The sequence below is a fragment of the Ochotona princeps genome, chromosome X (genome assembly GCF_030435755.1).
Source record: "Ochotona princeps isolate mOchPri1 chromosome X, mOchPri1.hap1, whole genome shotgun sequence".
NCBI classification, from domain to species: Eukaryota; Metazoa; Chordata; class Mammalia; order Lagomorpha; family Ochotonidae; genus Ochotona; species Ochotona princeps.
The window spans coordinates 9,932,159-9,957,672 of record NC_080865.1 but is presented as its reverse complement, the minus strand read 5'-3'; the positions used below and the strand labels follow the sequence as shown (position 1 = coordinate 9,957,672).

General features: G+C 40.5%; 1 protein-coding gene across 4 annotated transcripts in view; it reads left to right on the top strand.

Moving 5' to 3' along the window:
- JADE3 (jade family PHD finger 3) overlaps nt 1–25,514 on the top strand; it is a 131,810-nt gene that overhangs the window by 94,527 nt on the left and 11,769 nt on the right. For all 4 annotated transcript variants that reach the window (XM_058659220.1, XM_058659218.1, XM_058659219.1 and 1 more), the window contains 4 exons: nt 7,047–7,237; nt 11,267–11,478; nt 17,282–17,449; nt 20,255–20,371. In XM_058659220.1, coding sequence (XP_058515203.1) covers nt 7,047–7,237; nt 11,267–11,478; nt 17,282–17,449; nt 20,255–20,371 — 688 coding nt within the window. The remainder of the gene's footprint in view (nt 1–7,046; nt 7,238–11,266; nt 11,479–17,281; nt 17,450–20,254; nt 20,372–25,514) is intronic.

Below are 25,514 nucleotides of genomic sequence, written 5' to 3'. Positions count from 1 at the left end.
CAAATAGCCGCAATGGCCAAAGCTGAGCAGATCTGAAACCAGGAGTCAGGAGCCAATTCTGGGTCTCCCACATGGGTGTAGGTTCCCAAAGATTTGAGCCATCCTCCCTTGCTTTCCCAGATCATTAATGGGGAACTAGATTGGAAGTGGATCATGTACTGGAATCCATATGTGATGCCAGTATGACTTTAGCTGCTATACCACAATGCCAACCCTGAAAGAATAGTGAGAATGTTTTGTTTATTTATTTGTGTATTTATTCATTTATTTATAAAGATGTATTTTATTAGAAAGTCAGATGTACAGAGAGGAGATAGAAAGATCTTCCATCTACTGGTTCACTCCCCAAGTGATTACAGTGGCCAGAGCTGAGTTGATCCAAAGCCAGGAGCTAGGAGCTTCTTCTGGGTCTCCATGCCAGTGCAGGGTCTCAAGGCTTTGGGCCGTCCTCTACTGCTTTCTCAGGCTACAAGCAGGGAGCTGGGTGGGAAGTGGAGCAGCTTGCACATGAACCAATATCCATGTGGAATGCTAGCACTTGCAAGGCAAGGATTTAGCCACTGGGCTATCACACCAGGCCCTGTTTATTTCTTAAAATATATTTATTAATTTAAAATCAGAGTGAGACAGAGATACAAGTAAATAGCTTCCACCCACTGGTTCATTTCTCAGATAGCTGCAGCAGCCCAAATGGTTTAGCCGCTATCACCCATGTGGAAGAAACAGATGATGCCCCTAGCTCCTGACTTCAGTCGGGCCCAGTATTGGCCACTACAGCCATCTAACAAGTAAACCACTGCATTGAAGATGTTACTCTTTCTGCCTCTCTTTCTCTATATAACTCTGCCTTTAAAATAAATAAATTTTTTAAAATAATATTTATTTGTTTATTTGGAAGACAGAGGGAGAGAGCAAGAGAAATGAAACTGTTCTATGCACTAGTTCACTCCTCTAATGCCTTAATAGCCAGGACTGGACCAAACTAAATCCAGAACCCAGAACTCAATACAGGTTTCCTGTGTGGATCACAATAGCCAAGGTACTTGAGTCATCACTGCCACTTCCCAGGGTACACATAAGCAAGTAAATACAATCAGAGGCCAAGTCGTGGTGGGGGAGGGAGTGGAGAGCATTGTGGCACAGTGGATTAAGATGCTGCTTGTAACAGCATCCCATATCAAAGTGCTCTGCCAGTATGCGTGGGAAAGCACAGAGATGATGGCTTAAGTATCTGTTGCCCTGCCACCTTTGTGAGAGAACAAAGAGTGTGAAGGAAATCCTTTAAGAATCCTTGTCTTCCCTTCAGCCTATGTTTTCCCTTTGTTTCACTGGCTTTTCTGTAGTTTGCCTCGTAGGGTAGGGGGACGTGGTGGCTGAGGGGAACAGTGCAGAGAATTACACAGCTAGTTTCCGTTGTGCATTATAGCTACTTAGCAGTTTTTGTAAGTGAATTCTACAAAGATTATGTTAACCTCGCTACATGTTTCTAGGTAGTCTATGGATGATTTTGACATTAGTCAATAGTAAATAACAGGGGTGGACATTTGGCAAAGCACTTAGGTGGTCTGCATCCCATATAAAAGTCTGGGTGCAAGTTCTTAGCTTCATTCCTGATTCCAACTTCCTGCTAATGGCACACTGTCAGTGCCAGCAGGTGATGTCCCATACCTGGATCCCTGCCACCCATGTGGGAGATTTAGATTGAGTTCTGGGCTCCTGCCTTCAGCCTGACCCTGCCCTGGCTATTGCAGGCATTTGGGAAGGGAAACAGGATTTTAGAAGGTATCTCTTGCTCGTTATCTGTCTGGCTCTCGCTGTCTCTGTTTCACACTGGTAAAAATAAATTGTTAAAAAATAAAAAGGCAGCAGGTGTCATGGCATAACAGGTATTCCACATGAGCACCAATTTGTATACTGATTATTCCACTTCCAATCCTGCTGATGGCCTGAGGAAAGCAGTGGAAGAAGGTCCAAATATTTAGATTCTTATTCCCTCATGGCAGACCTAGATAAAACTCTGGCTTTTGACTCCTGGCTCCTGTCTTTGACTTGGTCCAGCCTCAGTCACTGAGGCCATCTGAGGAATGAACTGGTAGATGGAAGATATCTTTCTCCCCTCTCTCTATAACTCTTTCAAATAAATAAATCTTATTTTAAAAACACTCAGGTGTTTTTAAGATAACAATAAACAACAAGTTTCAAATCTTATGCATTTGCTTTAGTTTATATTGTAATAAGATTCCAGTGAGAGGAAAATACTGTTCTTTTGCATGAAAGTAAAAACACATTTTAAATTATATGCTTCTCAGTGATTTGTTGTATGACCTTTCTGTGTGTGGGTAACAGGAGCCCAAGTACTTGAGCAATCACCTGCAATGGAGACTCAACTCTAGTCACTCCAATAATGGAATATTTTTTTTTTGGGGGGGGGCACCAACTCATTCCCAGCCACTTCTTTTTTTTTAAGATTTATTTATTTTTATTGGAAAGGCGGATGTACAGAGAGGAGAAACAGAGAGTAAGATCTTCTGTCTGATGGTTCACTCCCCCAAGAGAGCACAACAGCTGGTCTGAAGCCAGGAACTTCCTCCTGGTCTCCCACACTGGTGCAGGGTCCCAAGGCTTTGGGCCGTCCTTGACTGCTTTCCCAGGCCACAAGCAGGGAGTTGGATGGGAAGTGGGGCCACCAGGATTAGAACCAGCGACCATATGGGATCCCGGCCTGTTCAAGGTGAGGACCTTAACCACTACACTATGGCACCAAGCACCCCTATAATGGAATATTACAGTCCCAAGAACTGGCTTAACTGTTAAACCAGATTACCCCCCCCCCATATGTATTTTTTTTAAAGATTTATTTTATTTTTATTACAAAGTCAGATATACTGAGAGGAGGAGAGATAGAGAGAGGAAGTGGAGCTGCCGGGATTAGAACCAGCGGCCATATGGGATCAAGGCGAGGACCTTAGCCACCAGGCCATGCCGCCGAGCCCCCCAATATGTATTTTTTAAAGTAGATTGGTTGTTGACTTATAAATACAAAAACAATCAAGAATACAAAACATTAACTGTGTAGTGTATGTGAGATCATTCTATAATACTTGCTTTTTCCTGTTAATACTTCATCATATACTTTTGTGTCATGAATAAAACTGAATGAGGAAATAATTGAATATAAATACAGATCCATATATTACCTTAAAATGTAAACTCAAACTTATCAGGCTAAGGAAACAGTGCTTTTTTCTTTCAAGTCCACAACACTTGGATTTCCAGTAAAAATCTCAGATTTTAAGTGTCCCAAATGGATCTACTCATATTTCCAAACCAGTGTCACCTGTATATTTTCCTACATTAAATTGATGGAACACCCATCATTCGAACTATAACTGGGCCTTTTCGGTTTTTCAAGCCGAGACCCTTAAGAGTCATCTGAAGAATATTTTTGCTGGGATGGCACTGTGACGTAGCAAGTTAAACTGCCACCTGTGATGCCAGTATCCATTATGGGTACCATTTTGAATTCTTGCTGCTCCACTTCCAATCCAGTTCCCTCTAATGTGCCTGAGGAAGCAGCATAGAATGATCCAAGTGCTTCAATCCCTGAACCTACATGGGAGACCTGGCAGAAGCTCCTGGCTCCTTGCTTTGGCCTGGCCCAGCCCAGCGCTGGCTGTTCTGTCTCTCTGGGGAGTGAACCACAGAATATAGGATATCTCTCTCCCTCTCTCTAACTTTGCCTTAATCATCAGAGTCATAAATACTTTCTCCTTTTTTTTTTTTTAAGATTTACCCATTTTATTGCAAAGGCAGATTTACAGAGAGAAGGAGACAGAAAGATCTTCTGTCTACTGGTTCACTCTCGAAGTGGCTGCAATGGCTGCAGCTAAGCCAATCCGAAACCAGGAGCCAGGAGCTTCTTCCTGGTCTCCCATGCCAGTGCAGGGTCCCAAGGCTTGGGGTCATCCTCCGCTGCTTGCCTAGGCCACAAGCAGGGAACTGGATGGAAAGTGGAGCAGCCAGGACATAAACCAGTGCCCATATGGAATCCCGGCTGTTGCAGGGCAAGGATTTAACCTCTGAGCCATCGCACCAGGGCCTCTCCCTTTTTTCCCCCAGAAGTTTGATAAACATGTTAGTTTGAGAATGCTTATAGCCTACCTTGATGATCCTTGTAGAATTTGAGGCAATTGAGATAGTTAGCAAAGTAATCTCTCTTATAGAAAAATGAATCTTGGAAAAAAAATTACTCTGTAAATGCCTGATAAACCATACATCCAAGAAAAATACCACATTTAATTGTATAGCCCCTGAAGAATTCATAGGCATGTCTTGTCCTTTTCAGTTGAGTTTATTTGAATTGAAAACAGGCTTCTGATAGCATGTCTCAAAAATTTAGTTTCAATTGATATTTAACATTTCTTCATTTTCCTCAAATGCGTATTGCCTTTGCCTTTAAAAACTGTATAAAATAGAGAAATTAAATATGAACTTTAATCAAGACACATTATTTTGAAACAGGCTTTTGAAAGAATTTTTTTAAGATTTATTTATTTTATTACAAAGTCAGATATACAGAGAGGAGGAGAGACAGAGAGGGAAGATCTTCCGTCCAATGATTCACTCCCCAAGTGAGCCGCAACGGGCCTATGCGTGCCAATCCAAAGCCAGGATCCAGGAACCTCTTCCGGGTCTCCCACGCGGGTGCAGGGTCCCAAAGCTTTGGGCCGTCCTCGACTGCTTTCCCAGGCCACAAGCAGGGAGCTGGATGGGAAGTGGAGCTGCCAGGATTAGAACCGGCACCCATATGGGATCTCAGGGTGTTCAAGGTGAGGACTTTAGCCGCTAGGCCACGCCGCCAGGCCCGAAAGAATTTTTCAAAGGAAATATTTTCTGCATCTATAGGGTAAACTATGCCTATATATATATATCTATATTCATAGGAATGTATGTATTAATGAATCCTTCTACATATATGCCTCTAAAGAAACTTAACTCCAGAAGCCTTTCCGAGAAATTATTTTCATTATTTTATGATGACGTATATGTGTCTTTATTTCCCTCTTTTTTTAGATGGCCCATCCTGTTCTATAAAATTGCTGGGAATATAATAATTTTCTAACATTTAATGCAGTATTTATACCATCAATTATAGAACAAGTTGTTGACATGAAAAACTTACTTCTTTCCTTGCTTGCTTTTCTTGACTTGAGCTCTTGGGTGTCAAGAAAAGTGAAGGGAAACAGGGTTTGCTTGGGCTTCCTGGAGAAGTTGACACAGCAGTAGAGATCTTTCATCCCACTGTATTATCCTGGCTCAGACTGATGGTTGGTATCATTTATTATGTGAAATACCTTGAGTTTAACTCCATACCTTCATGCTTTAACTCATCCACATAGTGAAAATAATAAGAAACAAAGCAATGATACTGGACACCTATTCCTTTTTTCTATACACTTTGTTAAACGTAATAGGAGCAGGCATTGTGGCACAGTGGATTAAACCTCCATCTTGGGATGCTTTTATCCTGCATCAGAGGATTAAGTTCTCCCTCTGCTTCTAATCCAGCTTCCTGCTAATACACCTAAGAGGCAGCAGATAATGGCTCAACTGCTTGGATTCCTTCCACCCATGTAGGAGACTTAGATTGTCGTTGCTGACTCCTGTCTTCAGCCTGGCCCACACTTGGCTGTTGTGGGCATTTGGGGAGTGAATCAGCAGATGGAAGATCCCTCTATCTCTGTCACCCTGCCTTTCAAATAATGGCTGTAAAAAATAAACAAATAGTCATCATAATTTTAACTCCTATGATTGCTGTCCCCACTTTTTTAGCTAAGAGAACTGAACCTTGTAGATATATATAAAATATATATTTTCTGATTTATTTATCTTGAGAGAGAGAAAAAAAGAGAAGCAGGAAGAGAGAAATCTATCTTTTGGTTCACTCCCCAAAAGCCAACAACAGCCAAAATTGGACCTGGCTGAAACCAGGAGCCTAGAACACAACCTTGATCTCCAGCATGGATAGCACAGACCCAAGCATCTGAACCATCATCTGCTGCCTTGCAGGAAGTTGGAATCAGAAGCAAAGCTGGGACTCTAACCCAGGCAATCTGATATTCAATGCTGAACCAAATGCTGCTCCCCCCACCTCATACAAATTAATTGTCTAAAGTAGCTGTGGGAGTGAGTAGCAGGAAAAAAAGACCTGTGTGAGTTTAAAGTCTGTACTTTTTAGTAGCATTCCTTACTCTTGAAGAATCATGAATTTGGCTGAAATATATCTTTGGAATGCAGTCTGTGTCCTTATACAGATATCCCTCCCTCCCAGATTTTTTTTATAAACAATTTTGGTGACTATTGTACTAAGAGCACAAAATAATGCCAGCAACATGTCATTAGAATAAATGATTATGGGCCCAGCGCTGTGGCCTAGCAGCTAAAGTACTCACCTTGAACATGCCGGGATCCCATATGGGTGCCAGTTCTAATCCCGGCAGCTCCACTTCCCATCCAGCTCCCTGCTTGTGGCCTGGGAAGGCAGTCGAGGACAGCCCAAAGCCTTGGGACCCTGCACCCGCGTGGGAGACCCAGAAGAGGTTCCTGGATCCTGGCTTTGGATCGGCGCACACCGGCCATTGCGGCTCACTTGGGGAGTGAATCATCGGACGGAAGATCTTCCTCTCTGTCTCTCCTCCTCTCTGTTTATCCGTCTTTCCAATAAAAATAAATAAATCTTTAAAAAAAAGAATAACTGATTGTGTTTTTGTTAGAGTCAGTGGTGTAGCCAAGATTCATGATGGTGGATGAGAGCATGTTGTTAGCAATCTCTGAGTTCACAGCAGATGACAAAACTAAATTTTTAGAACCATTTGCTTTCTAGAAAAGGAACTGCCATACCTCCTGGAGGGCAAAACAGAACATTTACCCAGGGAAAGAGGTAAATCATCTAACTCTGCTGTACGTACAGCCTCAGAGTTGTTGGGCCCATGCAGTCAGTGCACAGAGTCTGTTGTTTGTTGATTGTCTTTGTCTTGCTTTCCTAGGGTTACAGCCGAGAAAGTGAAGGATGTCCAGTTTGTTCAACCCCGGAAATATATTCAGTGCTCCACCCCTGAGTCCACAGAGCCTGGCTGCGCTAACATTCTGGAATTGGCATCTGCTGTCTGCCGCTACGACCTAGATGATATGGACATTTTCTGGCTTCAGGAACTCAATGCAGACCTTGCAGAAATGGGTGAGTTATCGTCTCATAAGTAAGTTGTATCTTGATTCAACTCATGATTTTTTGGTTAAGTTGTCCCGAGCCTTTAATGTGTTTTTATCTTGTTGCTTCCTTTCTTTTCTGCCCTTTTCATTTGTTTTTCACTTTGATCTTAATGAAGTGTTTCCACAGGCACATGAATATACTAAAATAGAACAATAACACTTAAATCTGACTTTTTCCATTCATGATAAATGGCATAGATCAGGGAAGGCTTGTAGGTTCTATAAAGGCCACTTTCTTAATTCTGAATGTGGTTATGATCATGGCTGATTTAGAAGGGTTCTGAAACCAAGTCTTGGCGCTGCTCTGAAAAGCACTCTGGTCAGAAAGTTTTTACCTCTGCCAGGAGGACGAAGAGAAGCTCCGCCTTTAGCATTGGGCAACACCTCGAAAGTTTATGGATTGCTGGGACTGTATCCCTTAACACAGGACTTGTAATTTTGCTCCCAAGAAAATAGACAAGCATCAGGATATGCATCCCTGGTACAGTTCTTAGTTACTTCTAGTAAGTTCCAGATTTGTCCATTTCTAAAAAAACAAAATGAAAACAAATGGAAAACTTAGAAATAAATACAATAATAATTTTAAAATAAACATGTATCATATATTATTACACTGACAGTGCTAGGACATGATACACTGAAAGGAAACTCATTTTATACTTTATTACACACAGCTTATTTTTACCTGTTTTCAGTCTAAGCAATGTTTAGCTCCAAGTATTCCTGTGGAACAGTGTTTTTTTGTTTTTTAAGTTTCCGTGTGAGATATGGTAAAGGGTACATTTTATTTCATTTTGGTTACAGTCACATGCTGTTTTTCCTTTTCTTTCACATTTTTCTTTTGTAGCTGGTGTCTGAATGTGCATGATTTTAAGAATTTAAGATTATTTTAAATCCAGTTTAGCATGGCAATGGTAGTTATTCTGCCAATAACCAATTCTTATTCTTTGTTTTTTTAAAAAACTAGTGTTTATAAAATTCCTTGTTCTTCCCTTCAAGAGAAGAAAGGAGGGTAATCAGCTTTGAGTGGGAACTACAGAGAAGGGACTAAAAAGACTGACAAAATAGGAAATTAAAGGACTAGGGCATAATCAGGCAGATTAATAGGACAGTATGTGACTGTAAAATTTATAGCATCCGTAGACATTGTGCAGTTATCGCAGTGCTACCTTGGACATGAAATCACCTTACAAATGAAGTCCCTTTCACAATTAAATAACAAACTGATGGAATTATGAGTCCTTATGAAGGACTACAGTATTGTAGTAACACGGGGAAAATCTGTTGGGGAGTGAGAGTCTATACGAAATTGTACTGGAAAAGTAAAAAATTCAAAATAAAAATTTAACAAGAAAAAAAGAAATAAAAAGGATATGTCATGTAAAAAAGCAAAACAAAACAAAAAAAATCTATTTGTTGCTTACAGGAGATATATCTCACCAACAAAGATCAGTGGAAACTGTATCTCACGGATTTTTTTTTTTTTTTTGCTGTTAGTTTCATCTTTTCAAAACGCTTTCTTCTCATTAAATTCTTCAATGACTAAACAAAAAATGAGGTCCCTTTGTATTTTTGGAGTAGCTTGACTTATAGAAAAATTGCACTTTTAGTACAGAGTTGCCCTATACATCACAGTTTCAATGTCCCTAATGCTGACATCCAATTTTATCATGGTACATTTGTCAAAATTAAGACTCCAGCACAGGTTCATTGGTATAAACTAAACTCTGGGCTTCTTTGGGATTTCATGGGCCTTTCTGCTAATGACCTGTTGTTCTGATCCAGTATCATATCTAGGATACCATATTTGGGTTTGAAAGGTTTTTAAAAGAGGATTGCCTTAGCCTAAGTTTTTCTTTAAGGTGATATTATAGTGGAGACTTTTTCAAGCTTTTAGAAATAACATTAGATACTTTTTAAAATTCAGATTAAGCACTTTTTGAGTGTTTACTATATCTCAGGCACTATAGTAAGCAATATAAGAACGTTGCCACATCTCAGCCTCACAAGTAGTGAATGGGTTTGGTGTTACTATCTTTTTTTTTTTAATATCCAAATAAAAACACTAAGCAATAAAAGGATAAATAACTTTCCAGGTTTGCATGGCTAATATTAGGTGAAGGTGGAATTCACATCCAAATTCTCTTAAAACCAGACCTTATACTCAGTAATAAGTGAATTTTATCTTGGCAGAAAAAAAATAAATGTAAGGATTGCGTTGTTTTGATTTCACAAGAAGCCATAATGCTTAAAAGATAGTTTTATGTGCCATTCTGAAGTTTCTCAGGACATCTTACATTGCAGATGTGGTAGGATATGTATAAATTGGTTTTAGATCATTTCTAGAATTGTTCCCTGAGTATACAAGCTGTTAGAATAAATATATTCGGGCCTGGCGGCGTGGCCTAGCAGCTAAAGTACTCGCCTTGAACGCGCCGGGATCCGATATGGGTGCCAGTTCTAATCCCGGCAGCTCCACTTCCCATCCAGCTCCCTGCTTGTGGCCTGGGAAAGCAGTCGAGGACGGCCCAAGGCTTTGGGACCCTGCATCCGCGTGGGAGACCCAGAAGAGGTTCCTGGTTCCTGGCTTTGGATTGGCACAGAATCGGCCATTGCAGTCACTTGGGGAGTGAATCATTGGACGGAAGATCTTCCTCTCTGTCTCTCCTCCCCTCTGTATATCTGACTTTGTAATAAAAATAAATAAATCTTTTTTAAAAAGAATAAATATATTCAACCTCTCACAAAGTCATGAATCTTCCTAAGAAGAATGTTTAGCTGTTATCAGCAACCACCATATAGATATTTTAATTGAGTTATGAAGTATGGAAAACTAAGAAAATAAAATACTTAAGAAATTAAGAATCAAAAAGGTAATTTCAGTTTGTAGTTAGACCTTTGTGAATGCTAATAGGTTAGTACTGTCCTATAGTTTGCTCTTGAAACTCAAATTTGAAAAACAAAGTGCTTCTTTTTTTTCAAATTCTTATTTTCTGTTTTACAATTGTGCAGATATAGGGATTCCCCCTTTGTTCCCTCTTCTCACCTCCCCGTTGTCCCCTGTGTTCTATAGCAAAATAGTCCTTCAGCTGTAGCCTTGACTCCAGAATACTGCCCTTTACGTGGATCATGACATTGCTGGTAGACAGTCTAGTATTTTGGAAAAACAAAATAATTCATAAGTATAATCATGTATGCTTAGTATCTAGAATTTCTTAAAGATTTATTTACATTGAAAAGGCAGATTTACAGAGAGAAGGAGAGACAGAAGGAAAGATCTTCCATCCACTGTTTTACTCCACAAGTGACAACAACGAGTTAAGCTAAGCCAATCCCAGGTCAGAAGCCAGGGGCTTCTTCATCCTGGCTGCAAGGGGCCCCAGGATGTAAGCTGTCTTTCCCTGCTTTCCCAGTTCACAAGCAGGGAACTGGATGGGAAGTGGAGCAGCAGGGACATGAACAACACCCGTATGGGATCCTGGCTGTTACAAGGCGAGAATTTAGTCACTGAGCCATTGTACTGGGCCCAGTATCTGGAATTTTTATGGCATAATACATTTTCACTTAAAAAAATCTCTTGCATAACCATTAGCTATATTCAGTGAAGCTAATTTTCTAAGAATGAATTAGTAATGTCAAAATAGTTACATGATTTGATTTTAATTATTTTATTATGCTGCAAATTAAAGTGTTCAAAATTACAAAGCTCAGTGGATTATCTGCCCACAATGGGAATAAAAATGTAGAGAGAGATTTAGAAGGAGACTGGCTAAAATTTAGACAAAATTGAGAGGGTCAGTAATCCATCTGTTAAGCAATGTGGTGAAATGTATTTCTCCTTTCATGTGTCAAACACTAATATATAATTATAGGTAAATGTTGTTTCAGAGCAGATAATAGATGGTTTTATCATTCAGAATTCTACTGGGCTTACAGTGGGTGATCTGCAGATGACAGCTGACCAGTGAGTAAATTGATTGATTCTGTTTCTGTGCAGGTTACGACCCAGTTGATGAAAATCTTTTGGAAAAGGCTATAGAAGCCATGGAACGCCGATGCCATGAAAATATGAGCCATGCTATTGAAACAGAAGAAGGGCTCGGCATCGAGTATGATGAAGATGTGATCTGTGATGTGTGCCGATCTCCAGACAGTGAAGAAGGAAATGATATGGTATTCTGTGATAAGTGTAACATCTGTGTGCATCAGGTTAGTGAGAATGGAGACCACCACCTCCCCACAGTCAGCCCTTCTGAATCTCAGTAATGATCCTGCCAAAATCTGGGTAGTAGCTTGCATTTAAGGGTGAAAATTAAAATTTGGCCTGGCAGTTATTCAGAAATTTCCTCCATATTCAAATACTTCTTATGATCCCCTAGATAACTTACCTATAAACTTTACTCAAAAGGACTAACTTCTGATCTGCATTATGTCACTTCCTGCTGTAGTCAATCTCCCCCATCCCCCATCCCCCATCCCCAGGGGCGACTCCTTGCTGCCTACCTAGTAATCTTTTCATCTGCCTTCAAATTCCTGTGACATCAGGTTACACTTAGGGTCAGTAACTTTGGTGAGTTTACACTTGCTACAGACATAAATCAGAACTCCTTACCTTCATACCCAAAGCCTTCTTCCATCCTATAACGTATCACTCCCAGGAAGCTTAGCCCACCCCACTTTTTAAATTTTTTACCCTTTTATTAGAGACAGATAAACAAATGTAGACCTCCCTCTGATTCACTCCCCAGATGACCAAAATACTCTGAAACTCAGAGCCAGAAAACTCAATCAAGATCTCCCATGTAGGTGGGAAGAACACAGTTACTTCAGCTGTTACAGCTGCCCCTCAAGAATCTACATTAGCAGAAAGTTTGAATCAGGAGCTAGAGCCAGGAGTGGAATATAGGCACTTAGGTGTGAGACATGAGCGTCTATTAATTGGCCATTAACCTGCTAGGCTATGCTAGCCCCATGCCACTTAAAAAGACTGTCATACTTTAGAAATATAAAGGACTAAATCCTCAGTTCAGAGCACTCTACCAAGGAGAGGTGAAGTAACTTAACTATCAGTGTTTGTACACCATATCGTTTAAATAATGATGATTACATCAGTGCTGTTTTCAATTCTTCCCTGTTTCCCCCACAAGCTTTAGGCACTGGTGAAATTAGATTATCCAAAATATATTAATAATCCTTTGTCTTTCTATGTCTGTAACACAAAAATTCAAAAAGGCCTCCCACCTGCAGCTATCAAAAACCTACATAACTTCTAAGATCTACCTTGGTCCTTTTGTGAACTCTACTCTTAGCCCAAATGATGTTTCACTCTTCTGAACCTACTTGTATATTTCATTCATGTCATTGATTTATCTAGTAAATAGGTACTCAGCACCATCCATGGGCCAAGACTGTGCTGCATGCTGAGGAAACGGTCAGTGCTAAAGAGGCAAACATACTATCTGCCCCCAGGAAGATCTTTGTCTGTCTGCTGTAGGGGCCACAATGAAACTTCCAAGTTAGCATAATATGCAAGTGTTTTTGGAGAGTCAGGTCCAGGATGCGGTGGGAATTCTTGGGAGAGAAAGAGATCAGGGATAACATCCAGAAAATGGGACCCATAGTGAGTTTTAATCAGCACAGCAGATGTCAGGTAGACTACCAAATTATGTTCAGGGAAGGGAATGTGTTCCGATGCAATAGGAAGAATAAGTGGAATGTATCCAAAACAACTCTTTGAGTGCTTCAGAACTGTGTAGCAGTGGGGTGGAGTAAGGAAGGCATGGAGTGTGAGGGTGTGACAAACTGAGGAACTCACATTTTATGACATTACCCTAAAGGGGTATTACTCTATTATGCCAAGGTCATTACAGCTAAGATGACTAAAATGATTATAATAGATTACATAAAAAATAGAACTTCCGATAGTATTACTTGGACCACCTAAACCCACCCTCTCTATGTAAATGATCCTCAAAATTATTCTGTGATCAGTTGGGTCTTTTTCTTCCTTCAAAATAGTAAACTTTTAAAATGTTCTTCACTCTGTCAGTTACACGTATATCACACTTTCAGTGGGATCAAAAATACTTTACCACTTAAATATGAACTTCAGTATCTGAAAAAAAATGACCCACAGTCCCTTCTCAACAATTCAAAAATTATAACAGCTTAGAAAACTAGTTTGCTGACGTTTTACACCTAAACTGATTTAGGGACAAGATTAAAACCTGCCCAATTCAAAGCTATTTATAGTCTTTGTCTGTTTTGTTATCCAGTTCTACCCATTATGAAGTTAGGTAATGTATCATATATGTACCATGTTACTATCCAAAGATTTCTCAACCTCAGGTTTTCAGATAAATTGTTACTGATCTGTAGTAGATTTGTAAGGTATAGTAAAAAGATAAGCTACATAAATTCTCCATATTTTTGCTTCACGATTGTGTCAAAATATTAAGGAATCATTTTCAGTTATCCAACAAAATTAAATTTAACATAGCAGTTCTCCCCAAGGAATTATGTTTGTTTTTAAAACACATCAAACAATGACTGTGATAGCCCTGCCTCACCTAGGAAGAAATAACAGTAGCAACTGATCAGGCCTTCCAGAATGTAAATTGATATGTATTCGAGCTGGGCTGTTGGTACCATATTAAGTTTCACGTGACAGACTGGTCCAGAGTGTGTCAATTAAGATCCTAGAAATACCTAGGTTAGAGCTCCCTCTCTTGACTGAAAAGTGATTTACCAGTATTTGGAGGATTTTGTTTACTCCTGACAGAATCGGGACCTGCTGGCATCTGAATATATTTAAGTATGATTTTTCTATGTTAAGTTTTTGTTTTTCAGTGAAAAATATATACTACGGTCAGTGCTTTAGAAGAGAAGTGCATATGAGTGGATTTTATGCTTTAATGATGAACATTTTTTTAAAGATTTATTCATTTTATTACAGTCAGATATACAGAGAGGAGGAGAGACAGAGAGGAAGATCTTCCGTCCAATGATTCACTCCCCAAGTGAGCCGCAACGGGCTGATGCACGCTGATCCGAAGCCGGGAACCAGGAACCTCTTCCAGGTCTCCCACGCGGGTGCAGGGTCCCAATGCATTGGGCCATCCTCGACTGCTTTCCCAGGCCACAAGCAGGGAGCTGGATGGGAAGTGGAGCTGCCGGGATTAGAACCGGTGCCCATATGGGATCCCGGGGCTTTCAAGGCGAGGACTTTAGCTGCTAGGCCACGCCGCCGGGCCCGATGAACATTTCTTTTTAAAAAATGAAAGTTGACATTATTTTTCTGCTTCTTAGCTCAACTGAACACTCATAAGACATCACTTAATTTGCCTAAAGATGCATATAGTCTTGCAGGTTTTTATTTTTAATGTTTTTTCTTGCCATTTTTACATGTTACATATATATGTAATACTTGATACTGACTTTATTTGCCCCCCCAAGATTCTAAATAGTTATGCATAATATGAATATATCAGTGCATGCATGCAATTTTCTCAAAAAACTCTACAGTATCCATCATTTTATGGTCCAGAAAACAAAATTGAGAGTCACTGCTATGAAATATAATCTTCTATGATCTTATGACCATAAGTAAGTCCACAAAAAAAGGCTTAGTAAATTATTTTCTGCCTGGGCCCAGCGGCGTGGCCTAGTGGCTAAAGTCCTCGCCTTGAACGCCCCGGGATCACATATAGGTGCCGGTTCTAATCCCGGCAGCTCCACTTCCCATCCAGCTCCCTGCTTGTGGCCTGGGAAAGCAGTCAAGGACGGCCCAAGGCTTTGGGACCCTGCACCCGCGTGGGAGACCTCGAAGAGGTTCCTGGTTCCCGGCATCAGATCGGTGTGCATTGGCCCGTTGTGGCTCACTTGGGGAGTGAATCATCGGATGGAAGATCTTCCTCTCTGTCTCTCCTCCTCTCTGTATATCTGACTTTGTAATAAACTGAATAAATCTTTTAAAAAAATTATTTTCTGCCTGATATAATGGTCAGAAGATAAAAGGCATTCCTAGAACTGGCTACTGGCCTCCCTTCTGCCAGTTTGAAAGAGGCTCTATTTTAGGGAAGAAGCTTGCTTTCATTTCCTGGTAAACATTCTAGACTTCAGAGAAGGAACAGCTTCAAAGATTAAGAACTTTATAAAAATGAGGCCCCTCTACAGTGTGAGTTTCCAAGCTACATTAATTTATTCTATGAAACCACGCAATTGAACTCAGCATAGGAGGCATTCCAGGTAAACACATTCCAGATAAATGATTGCTGTAGCCCCAGTGGCTTCAGAATATCCCCCAAGAAGATGAATGCAACAGCAAAGCAGAGAACAAGAAGACACCCTGTTGACTATGTAGCTTATGAAGGAAATTGCGCAGAGTGGCAGACAGAAGTTAGGCAGTGGAGTAGATACAAGGTTCTTGTGACCTGAGAGAGGTTCTCGGGAAAGACCTGGGGTTTAAGCCAGGTGCAGGGGTCAAAAGGTTTGACTGCGTAAAAGAAGTTGACTGTGTGGAGCAGGAAAACTGTTACACCTAGAAGAAATAGAATGATCAATTATACGGAAAACCAAGAGGCCTGCTTTTCCAAGTCAGGGGCTGTATGTTTGGGTGTGATGGAGCATGAGAACACAGTGAGGAGCCACAAGCTTCAGATCAAGGGCCTGGAAGTTTATTCTCTAAAGCAACAAGATGGTAAATATTTTGAACTTTGTATCCCAGGTACAGTTTCTGTTACGTATTCTTATAGCCCTTAAAAATGGGAAAGCCATTCTTTTCTTCTTGGTCTAACAGAACAGGCCTTCCATAGTAGCCAACCTATAGTTTTTAAATAGGAAGACAGATGAAAGCAAAAGGAATCGTTGGAAGTTTTGTCACCAAGAGATGGTATAAAAGCTTTGTTTTAGAACAATATGGCAGCTAAATAGAGGGGGGGAATGAAAGCACAAAGAGTGTTAGAAATCAATCAGTACAGGAATGGTATGAGAAGAACTTGGGTGGAACAGCTGTGTTGGATATTCAGAGCAAGGCAGGAGTCTTGGGAATCACTTTGTTGAGAATAACAAGCCACAGGGACCAAGAATGAAGAAAAGTAGGTGAAATGAATCCAGAAATATGGATCTGAAAGAAAGAAAACTGGGTGTGATGTACAAAGAAGTTTGGAAAAGGAACAGGTATTTCAGGGTAGGTATGATGGCAACTGTTATTGCTTGAGGTTGAGCTAAGCATGAATCTCCTACAGCAGACTTTTGAAGCTGCCATGTTGAATCAGTGATGAAGGGTCTTCCATGCCACACAGGTGGAACCAGCTGTCCCCCAGGTTTAAATAGAGTCAAGCAGTAAGGAAAGGATGGATCGAAGTGGGGATACAGAAGAAATCTAGAATGTTTCCAATTGAATCTCCCACCTCCCCCAGTAATTCATTTATTAGTTCAACTTATATCCTGTAAAGCATTTGAAGCAGGATTCATTATGGATTGTTAAGATTAGTATAGTATTCTATTCACCATTCATTCACAAGGCCCTTTTCTTCAACCCAAGCAAATAATTGCTGTGATTTGCTGAGTGTTTTTTATGCACCAAGCTTCATTACACTTTATAAACATCAGCTTATTTGTTCCTCACAACGCTTTTTTTTTCTTGGTTACAATAGTACCCAACATGTAGAAATCATTCAACAAGTTTGAGTAATTGTAATACATACTAATTGGAAAAATTCTAGAAACAGGTAATCCTACCAATCAGGTAACAATTGGGCTAGCCTTTGGGTCTTTCTCCTTCTAATCTTGTTCTATCATCCTTGAAGCCAGTTCTCAGAAACCGACGGCTGATCTTGGGACAGATGCTGGGCATTACTTTTTTAATGTAAAATAACTAAATCCTCGGTATGCACTTTTGCTTTGCTTTGGTTGCCTCCCTTGAAAGCAAAGGTTGTGTGGCTATCAGAACAGACATTGACCCTGTAGAAAAGATGCTGACTATTCTCTCCTCTCCTCCTCGTGCCTCCAGGCCTGTTATGGCATCCTCAAGGTCCCTGAAGGAAGCTGGCTTTGTCGCTCCTGTGTGCTAGGCATTCAACCACAATGTCTGTTATGTCCAAAGAAAGGAGGTGCCATGAAGTCCACCAAGACAGGGAGTAAGTGGGCTCATGTCAGCTGTGCCCTGTGGATTCCAGAGGTAAGAACTCATCCAGGCCTGGGAGGCTATTTGCTTCAGCATGTCCTCGATCCCTACAGTGTTGAGACCATCTCGGGCCTAGTATGAGGACACTTCATGCTTGCCCATGTTTCTGAAGTAAGTAATGCTTCCGCTTGAGCTCCCTCAGACCCTTCGGGGTACAAGTGTCCACGGAATCCCATGCTGAATAGCTTGTAAGGGATTATCTCAACAGTTGGAGAGGAAGAGAAGCACAAAAGACCAAGGTATAAGTAACATTTTTTTTAATAAAACCTACCTTAACATAGGAAATATTAAGTTTAAAGCTTCATAAATTTTTATGGTATATGGTATACAACTTGGATCAAGACATGGACTACTTTCTACAGACATAGAGCAAGCACCCCAGAAGGATCCCCCATACCCTGTCTGCAGACCCTGTCCTTAAGTGTAACGATCAGTTTATTTCTATCACTGGATTAATTTTATATGTTGTTTAATTTAAATGAGCTCATACAATATGTACTCTGTGGATAGCACTCCATGTTGTGGTATAAATTAATCAGTACTACTTTAGATTGCTGAGTGGTTTTCTATTATACAGATATACTATTTATGTATCCATTCTTTGTTATTTCTGATTTAGGGCTACTACATATAAAGTAAGCCTAGTTCTTTTTGTTAAAAAAAAAAAAGAGTAAAAATTTTTATTTGTTTGAAAAGCAGAATTACAGAGAGAGGGAGATCTTCCATCCATTGGTTTGCTCCCCAAATGGCCACAGTGGCCAGAGCTGGGCTTGTCTGGAGCCAAAAGCTTCTTCTAGGCCTCCCACATGGGCACAGGGGACCAAGCAGGGATCTTGATTGGAACTGGAGCAGCCAAAAGGTAGTTCTACCCACTATACTTCAATGCTGGTCCCAGCAGTAGTTCTTTTACCTACTATGATGGTTGCCCTTTACTTTTTTTGAAGATATATTTTTTGAAAAGCAGAAAGACAAAAATCATCTGTTGGTTTGTTCCCTAAATGTCTGCAGCAACCAGGATTATTCCAGGCTAAAGCCAGATGCCTAGAACTCCATCTGAACCTTCCAAGTAGGTAGCCGGAACCCAAATACTTGGACCATCATCTGCTACCTTCCAGGACACATTAGTCAGAAGAAGAATCAGAAGCATAGAGTAACCATAACTGAAACCTAGGCCCTCTGAAGGGGGTACAGAGATCCTAAGCAGTGGCGTAACCTGCTGCACCAGAATACCTAGTCTCATCTTTTACCTTTTGGAACTTTTGTTAGAGCTTCGGCGCAACATTCACAGAAGATCTTCTTTACTTAAAACCCTACTTTTCATTATCTAACTTGGTCTTTCAGCAGATGCTATTTCCTGGAGGGCTGTATGTACACTAACTCAGTTGAAGCAGGGTGGCCAGACATTTCTTTTTCTTATATCTTGTGGCTATGCCTCCCCTCAATTTTTAGTTGTTCATATATCCCTCATGTCCTTTCTCCTCGACCGTATCCAAGCTAACAAATTTGTCATGCAGCTTAACTGCATGACAAGAATATACCATTCATTCAGTTAATTGGAAACTGGTAGTACCATATTAGTAATTCACTTACTGTATTAGTAATTCATCCCTGGCTTTAATCTTGTTAATATTGGTATTAGGGGAGTTGCTGTCTAATAATGAAGTTTGTAGAGTTAAACTAAAAGCCCCACATTGAAGGTTTTTTGTTCTTAAGCTTATAGACATCAGTATTTCTAAACACTCAAATACAGTAGTAGCTTCTTTTTCTAGTGAAGAACTTTCAACTGACAGAAGTTTAGAAAGTAACTCAGGTTTCTGGCCTGAGAGTGGTTGTTTTCTAGCAGCAAATTCCCCAACTGACAGAGCAGTCTCTGTCATTTCATAAAAGTCAGAAATATGACTCGGGAAGAGTTATTTAAAAGTACAGTAAGCCTTCACAGCTGTTGAAATTCTCTTTGAATTTCTAGTTCTTGGTTTCCAATACCATTTTGAACTCTGTTTGCTTCCTAATGTAGAAAGCATTTATACTGGTTTAACCATCCTCAGTCAACAGCACTCTTTTTGAAATTGTCTCTAAGAAATGCATGTACATGTTTGTCCAAAAAAAAAGGGTGGGGAGGAATATCCACAGTTACTTGATTTCTTATTTCCACGTGGGAAAAAAGTTTCCTTTTATTAAAGCATCCCTTTCCTTTCAGAAATTTTCCAAAGACTAATTTCATTTTTAAGCTGCTTGATTAAGGAAGTACACAGACAGCAAATTTGTTTTAGAAATACTTATTCTGATCTTTTCGGCGTATGTGCTTCAGTCTCTTCATTATATCAGTTTACTTCAGCTTTCCAATAATAATTATGCTTCTTTGTAAATCAAATGGAAAAACTTGCTACTGCCTCTGATTTTCATTCTTACTTGATTAAATGAAATAACAAGTCACATGACACCATCTCTAAAATACAAAAGGTGCTAGAATTTGTTCATCTTAATTTCTTTCTGTAGTAGCTTTCCTTAGTTTCTATGTAAAATATTTATAATCATCCATTGATATAACCATGTGGAGTCTAGATTCTTGCCTTCATCCCATATATGAATCATTTACATTATTGGAATTGATAGAAGAATTATGCAGTGGATAGACAGGTTTCTGTTTATTCTTGGTTCCATATTAACCTTAAGAGATGTGCCTTCTTATTTCACCACACTGGTCATGTTCAGGAGCTTCATGTGACATCATTTATGGTTTGGGAGAAGTACTTCTGGGATGCCTTGGTTCTTCCTGCTTACATGATGTGTTATCTGTAGGTAAACATCGCTTGCCCTGAAAGAATGGAGCCAATTACAAAGATCTCCCAAATACCACCCAGCCGGTGGGCCTTAGTCTGCAGTCTGTGCAAGATAAAAACTGGAGCATGCATCCAGGTAAGTCCTCATGAGAACTAGTGGAACAGGCTAATCACACATTGGCCAGATTGACACTCCCAGTGAGAGAGTTGTAGTTCCCTTAACTGAAAGGTCGCTTGGAAGGCTACTCACTCATTCCTAGGTCTCCACCACTGCATAGGCAATTTCTGGAAATCACTGTTAGCTGTTACCTCTGACCTGTCCAGCTTTTCCTTTCCAGTATTCGTAGGAATATCTCCATCCTTTACTGTCAAAGTGTATAAATTGCATTCTGAAGCTAGATGATACCACCTTAAGTGGAAATAAACTATAGCTCTAAAATAGACAGGGCCACATTGTTCTGCGGCTCAATCACTGTGTGTGGACTAAGGCAAGATGATTTGATGAGTAGTGCCGATGTTAGAGAAAGATGTCTTTGAGTGGATTAATTCTGGTGGATAGTTTTGGAAGCCAGTCTTATAGTCATTTGTTCCATATGTAATGCAAGTAAAATTTCTGAGACATAGACACAGGAATCCAGTCTTTTGAAACAGAAGTAGCAGCTAATATGTAACCTAATAATAGCAGCTGGTAGGATCAAGGGCTTGGAGAAGACTGGAAAAAGAAGTTGTCTCCAGTGAAGGGATAAAGGTTGACTCTTCATAACTTTGCTTTCTAGTCCAAATGCAGCAAGGTGCTTTGCTGAAAAGAGGAAAGGAAGGCTTGGCCATCTTCTACTCCTTAGACCGTATTCAAATAACCTGCAGACTCATTGAAATTAGGAATTGCCTATTAACCTTTACAGAAAAGATACCATACAATGGTATAGCTTAGGCACAGTAGCTCCAGGTTCATTTTTTAAAGAAATTATTTACGTTGGGAAGGCAGATTTATGAGAGAAGAGATACAGAAAGATCCTCTATCCACTGGTTCACTTCCCAAGTGACCACAACTAATGAAGCTGAGCTGTTCCAAAACCAGGAGCCAGGAGTTTTTCCAGGTCTCCCATACGGTCTCAGGGTCCCAAGGCTTTGGGCCATCCTCAACTGCTTTCCCAGGCCACAGGCAGGGAGCTGGATGAGAAGCAGGGCAGTGGGGACACAAACTGGCTCTAATGTGGATTCCCAGTGTGTGCAAAGCAAGGACTTTAGTCACTAGGCTACCTTGCTGGGCCCAGCCAAGAGCTTTTTCCAGGTCTCCCATGTGGATATACAAGAACTTGAGCCACCTTCTTCCTTCCTAGGCACATTAGAGGGGAGCTAGATCAGAGGTGGAGCAGCTTAGACTCAAACAAATGCCCTTATGGAATGCCAGCATTTCAGGTGGTAGCTTTATGTGTTGTGCCACAGCACTGAATACACCCTTCTCCCAACACACACACCAGATTCATCTTTTTTAAAGATTTAGTTGTTTTCATTGTGAAGGCAAATTTGCAGAGAGAAGGAGAGACAGAGAGAAAGATCTTCCAGCTGCTGGTTCACTCCCCAAGTAGCCGCAACAGCCAGAGCTGAGCCAGTCCAAAGCCAGCAGCTAGGAGCTTCTTCTGGGACTCCCACATAGATGCAGGGTTCCAAGGCTTTGGGCCATCCTTCACTGCTTTTCCAGGCCATCAGGGAGCTGGATGGGAAGTAGTACAGCTGGGACACAAACCAGCACCCATGTGGGATGCTAAAGCTTTCAAGGTGAGAATTAGCCAATTGAGCCATCACACAGGGCCCTTGCAGATTTCTTTGTATCACACCTGGAATCCACTACTTTCCCAAGTAACCCCTGATTCTTATATTGGGAAGTAATATTTAAATAATACAATCTAGGCTCCTGAAGGCCCTTTTAATTTTTTTAAGATTTATTTATTTTATTGCAAAGTCAGATATACAGAGAGGAGGAGAGATAGAGGGGAAGATCTTCCATCCGATGATTCATTCCCCAAGTGAACGCAATGGCCGGTGCTTTGCCGATCCGGAGCCAGGAGCCAGGAACTTGCTCCAGGTCTCCCACATGGGTGCGGGGTCCCAAGGCTTTGGGCTGTCCTCGACTGCTTTCCTAGGCCACAAGCAGGGAGCTGGATGGGAAGTGGAGCTGCCGGGATTAGAACCGGCGCCCATATGGGATCCCGGTGCATTCAAGGTGAGGACTTTAGCTGCTAGGCCACGCCGCTGGGCCCCCTTTTAATTTTCTAATTTTTATATCTAGGAGAGTTAGACATTTCTTCATGCTTTTCTTTGTGGGCTTTTTTTGTTTGTTTTTACTTATTTAGGTAAAGCAATTTAGCAATTATAAAAAAGGAAAGAAAACCATCTAATGGGGTCTTTTGCCCTAGTACATTGCCTGTTTGTTTCAGGTCTCCTAGTCACTGCTCCTCATATGTGAGCCCCTTAAGAGTCAAGACTGTATAATTCTTTTGTGAATTTCCTCTGGTACAAGTAAACTACCTCTTCATTGTTAATGCTCAATTAATATTTATCTAGAAAATATATTTTATTGTACCATAGATTAGTTTGTGATATACATTTTTTACTAAAATATGAAAGATCTTCCATGCTTTTGTAATCATTTAATAACTTATGGACCTTCTGTCTAATAATTTACTTACTGTCCTTGCTGTAGTACCTGTATTTGTATTTTCTCCCTGCTTTTGCTGTCTTAAGGGCTATTTTCTTATAACCTTTAAATTACTGGCAGCATGACTATGGTAAGAGGAAATGTTAACCTTGACCTTAGCAGGCCTGGATTTACATTACAGCCCTGCATTACCCACATTCTTCCCTTAATTGTAGTTATTTATGAGCTTATTTCCTCCCCCTTAGACTAAGCTCAGATGGCTTCATCCTTAAATTCCTCCCAAGCCCTGACATCACTTACAGATAATAACAATTAGATGAATGGATTAACAGATGGATTGATGAAACATTCTGAAAGAGGTTCCTCATTTTCATGGCTATTTTTCTTTCATTTCTTAGAGTTCAGATTCTTCATTTTATGAAGGTCTTGCCAAATTGAAGCCCTCAAATTTTTATTTTAAGAAATTACATCTATTCTACAAATGTCTATGCCTAATTGTATGCCAGGCTTTGAGTCTGTGAACGAACAGAGTTTTGTTCTATGGAGTTTTTATTTTAGTTGGGAGAAATAAATGAGAAGCACAAAATGTTAAGCAGCATATTAGAATGTGGTTAAGTGCTATAGAAAGGCAAAAGTGTGGTGTAAGTTAAGATAGGCAGGACAGGAGCCTGAGTTTACAATTTAAATAAAATGGTCAGGGTAGGACTCAGTATGAAAATGAAATGTCAGCATAGACTTGAAGGCAAGAGAGGGTAAATATAACAAGTTCTGAGTGTTTTTTTTTTTTAACTTATTTCTAATAGTCTAAAAAGCAGTTAAAGAGAAACAGAGACAGAGAAAGATCTTTCATCCACTTGTTCACTCCCCAAATGGCCCCAGTGGCCAGGGTTGGGTCATGTCAAAGCAAGGAGCTTCACTGGGGTTTCCCACATGGGTGTAGCTGCACAAGCAATTTGGCCATCCTCTGCTGCTTTCTCGGGCACACTTAGCAGGGAGTTGGATCAGACATAGAGCAGCTAGGACTCAAACCAGCACCCAAAAAGGCCACAGTTTAACCTGTTATACCACAACTCTGATGCCTGTTTAACTTTTTTTTTTTAATTTAGTTTGAAAGAGTTATAGAAAGAAAGAGGGCTTGGTGCAGTGACCTAGCAGCTAAAGTCCTCACCTTGAATGTGCCGGGATCTCATATGGGCACCGGTTCTAATTCCGGCAGCTCCACTTCCCATCCTGCTCCCTGCTTGTGACCTGGGAAAGCAGTCGAGGACAGCCCAAAGCCTTGGGACCCTGAGCCCAAATGGGAGACCTGAAAGTGGCTCAGCTCCAGCTGTTGCAGCCACTTGGGGAGTGAATCAACGGATGGAGAGGGCGAAAGATCTTGCTCTCTGTCTCTCCTCCTCTCTGTATATCTGACTTTGCAATAAAAAAAAAATAAATCTTTAAAATAAATAAATAAGAAAGAGAGAGACATTTTCCATCTGCTGGTTCACTCCCTATGTGGCCACAAGGGCCAGGGCTGGCTAAGCTGAAGCCAGGAGCTTCTTCCAGGTCTCCCATGTGACTGCAGGGACCCAAGCACTTATTCCATCTTCTGTTGCTCTTCCCAGGCCATTAGCAGGGAAGTGGATTGGAAGTTAAAGCAACTAAGACTATGATAAGCTGATGTCACAAGCAACAGCTTTATCTACAATGAGAGCCCAACAGGTTCTGGTATTTTCCAGTATTTTGGAGTGACTACGGCTCATGATCATGTGTTATATTCTGTATAAAGAGCTAGAATACTAGAGCTGGTAGGGTCCAAACACAAGAACAAGGAAATTCAAAGGCTGGTTTGCCTGCTCTGCTTGGTTTACCGGAATATGTGTTTAACTGTTGTATTGAAGCATTTAAAAATATGCATGTATCCCATGCTAATCCAAATTTTTAAAATAAGAATGGAAAAAAGGAACTATGCAGATTTTGGAGTAGAAGTATTCCAGGCAGAAGAAGCAGCCAATTAAAATCCCTGCAGTGGAAGTGATCCTGGAATGACATGTATGAGAAGAGGTCAAGGGACCTGATTGGTTAGAGTAGTGGTTGGCAAATTTTTAAATAAATGGCCAGGTAATAAATATTTTAGGGCTGTGTGGGCAATGCCATCTCTATTGTTTATAGACCTCGAGATTTAAGTTGTCATATAATTTTCACATTTTATTTATTTTTTTCACTGTTTAAGAGTATTAAAACATTTTTAGTTCTTGTTGTTAGCTTGTAGACCACACATAAACAAGCTTTTTCTGGAACACATCCTAAGATCTGGGTTCAAATCAGGTCCCCCAGGCAACTGTGAATTTTGACCAGACCCTGAACACACTCCCTCTAACCACCAGCCTTCCCAGAGTCCTGTAGGGTCCTTCTATCTCTTTTTCTCAAGCCTCATTCAATCTAGATCCAAATGTTTTAGATCTTCGCTGAGGGAAAATGTAGAATAGTTTTAAACTGTGGCTTTGGAGGCAGACTGCTGGAATTCAGATCCTGGTTTTACCTGTGACTTGGAGAAGGTACCTAATATCTCTTTTCCTTAGTTTCCACACCTATAAAGGGAGATGATAATAGTACCTACTTAAGGTGTTAAAGAACA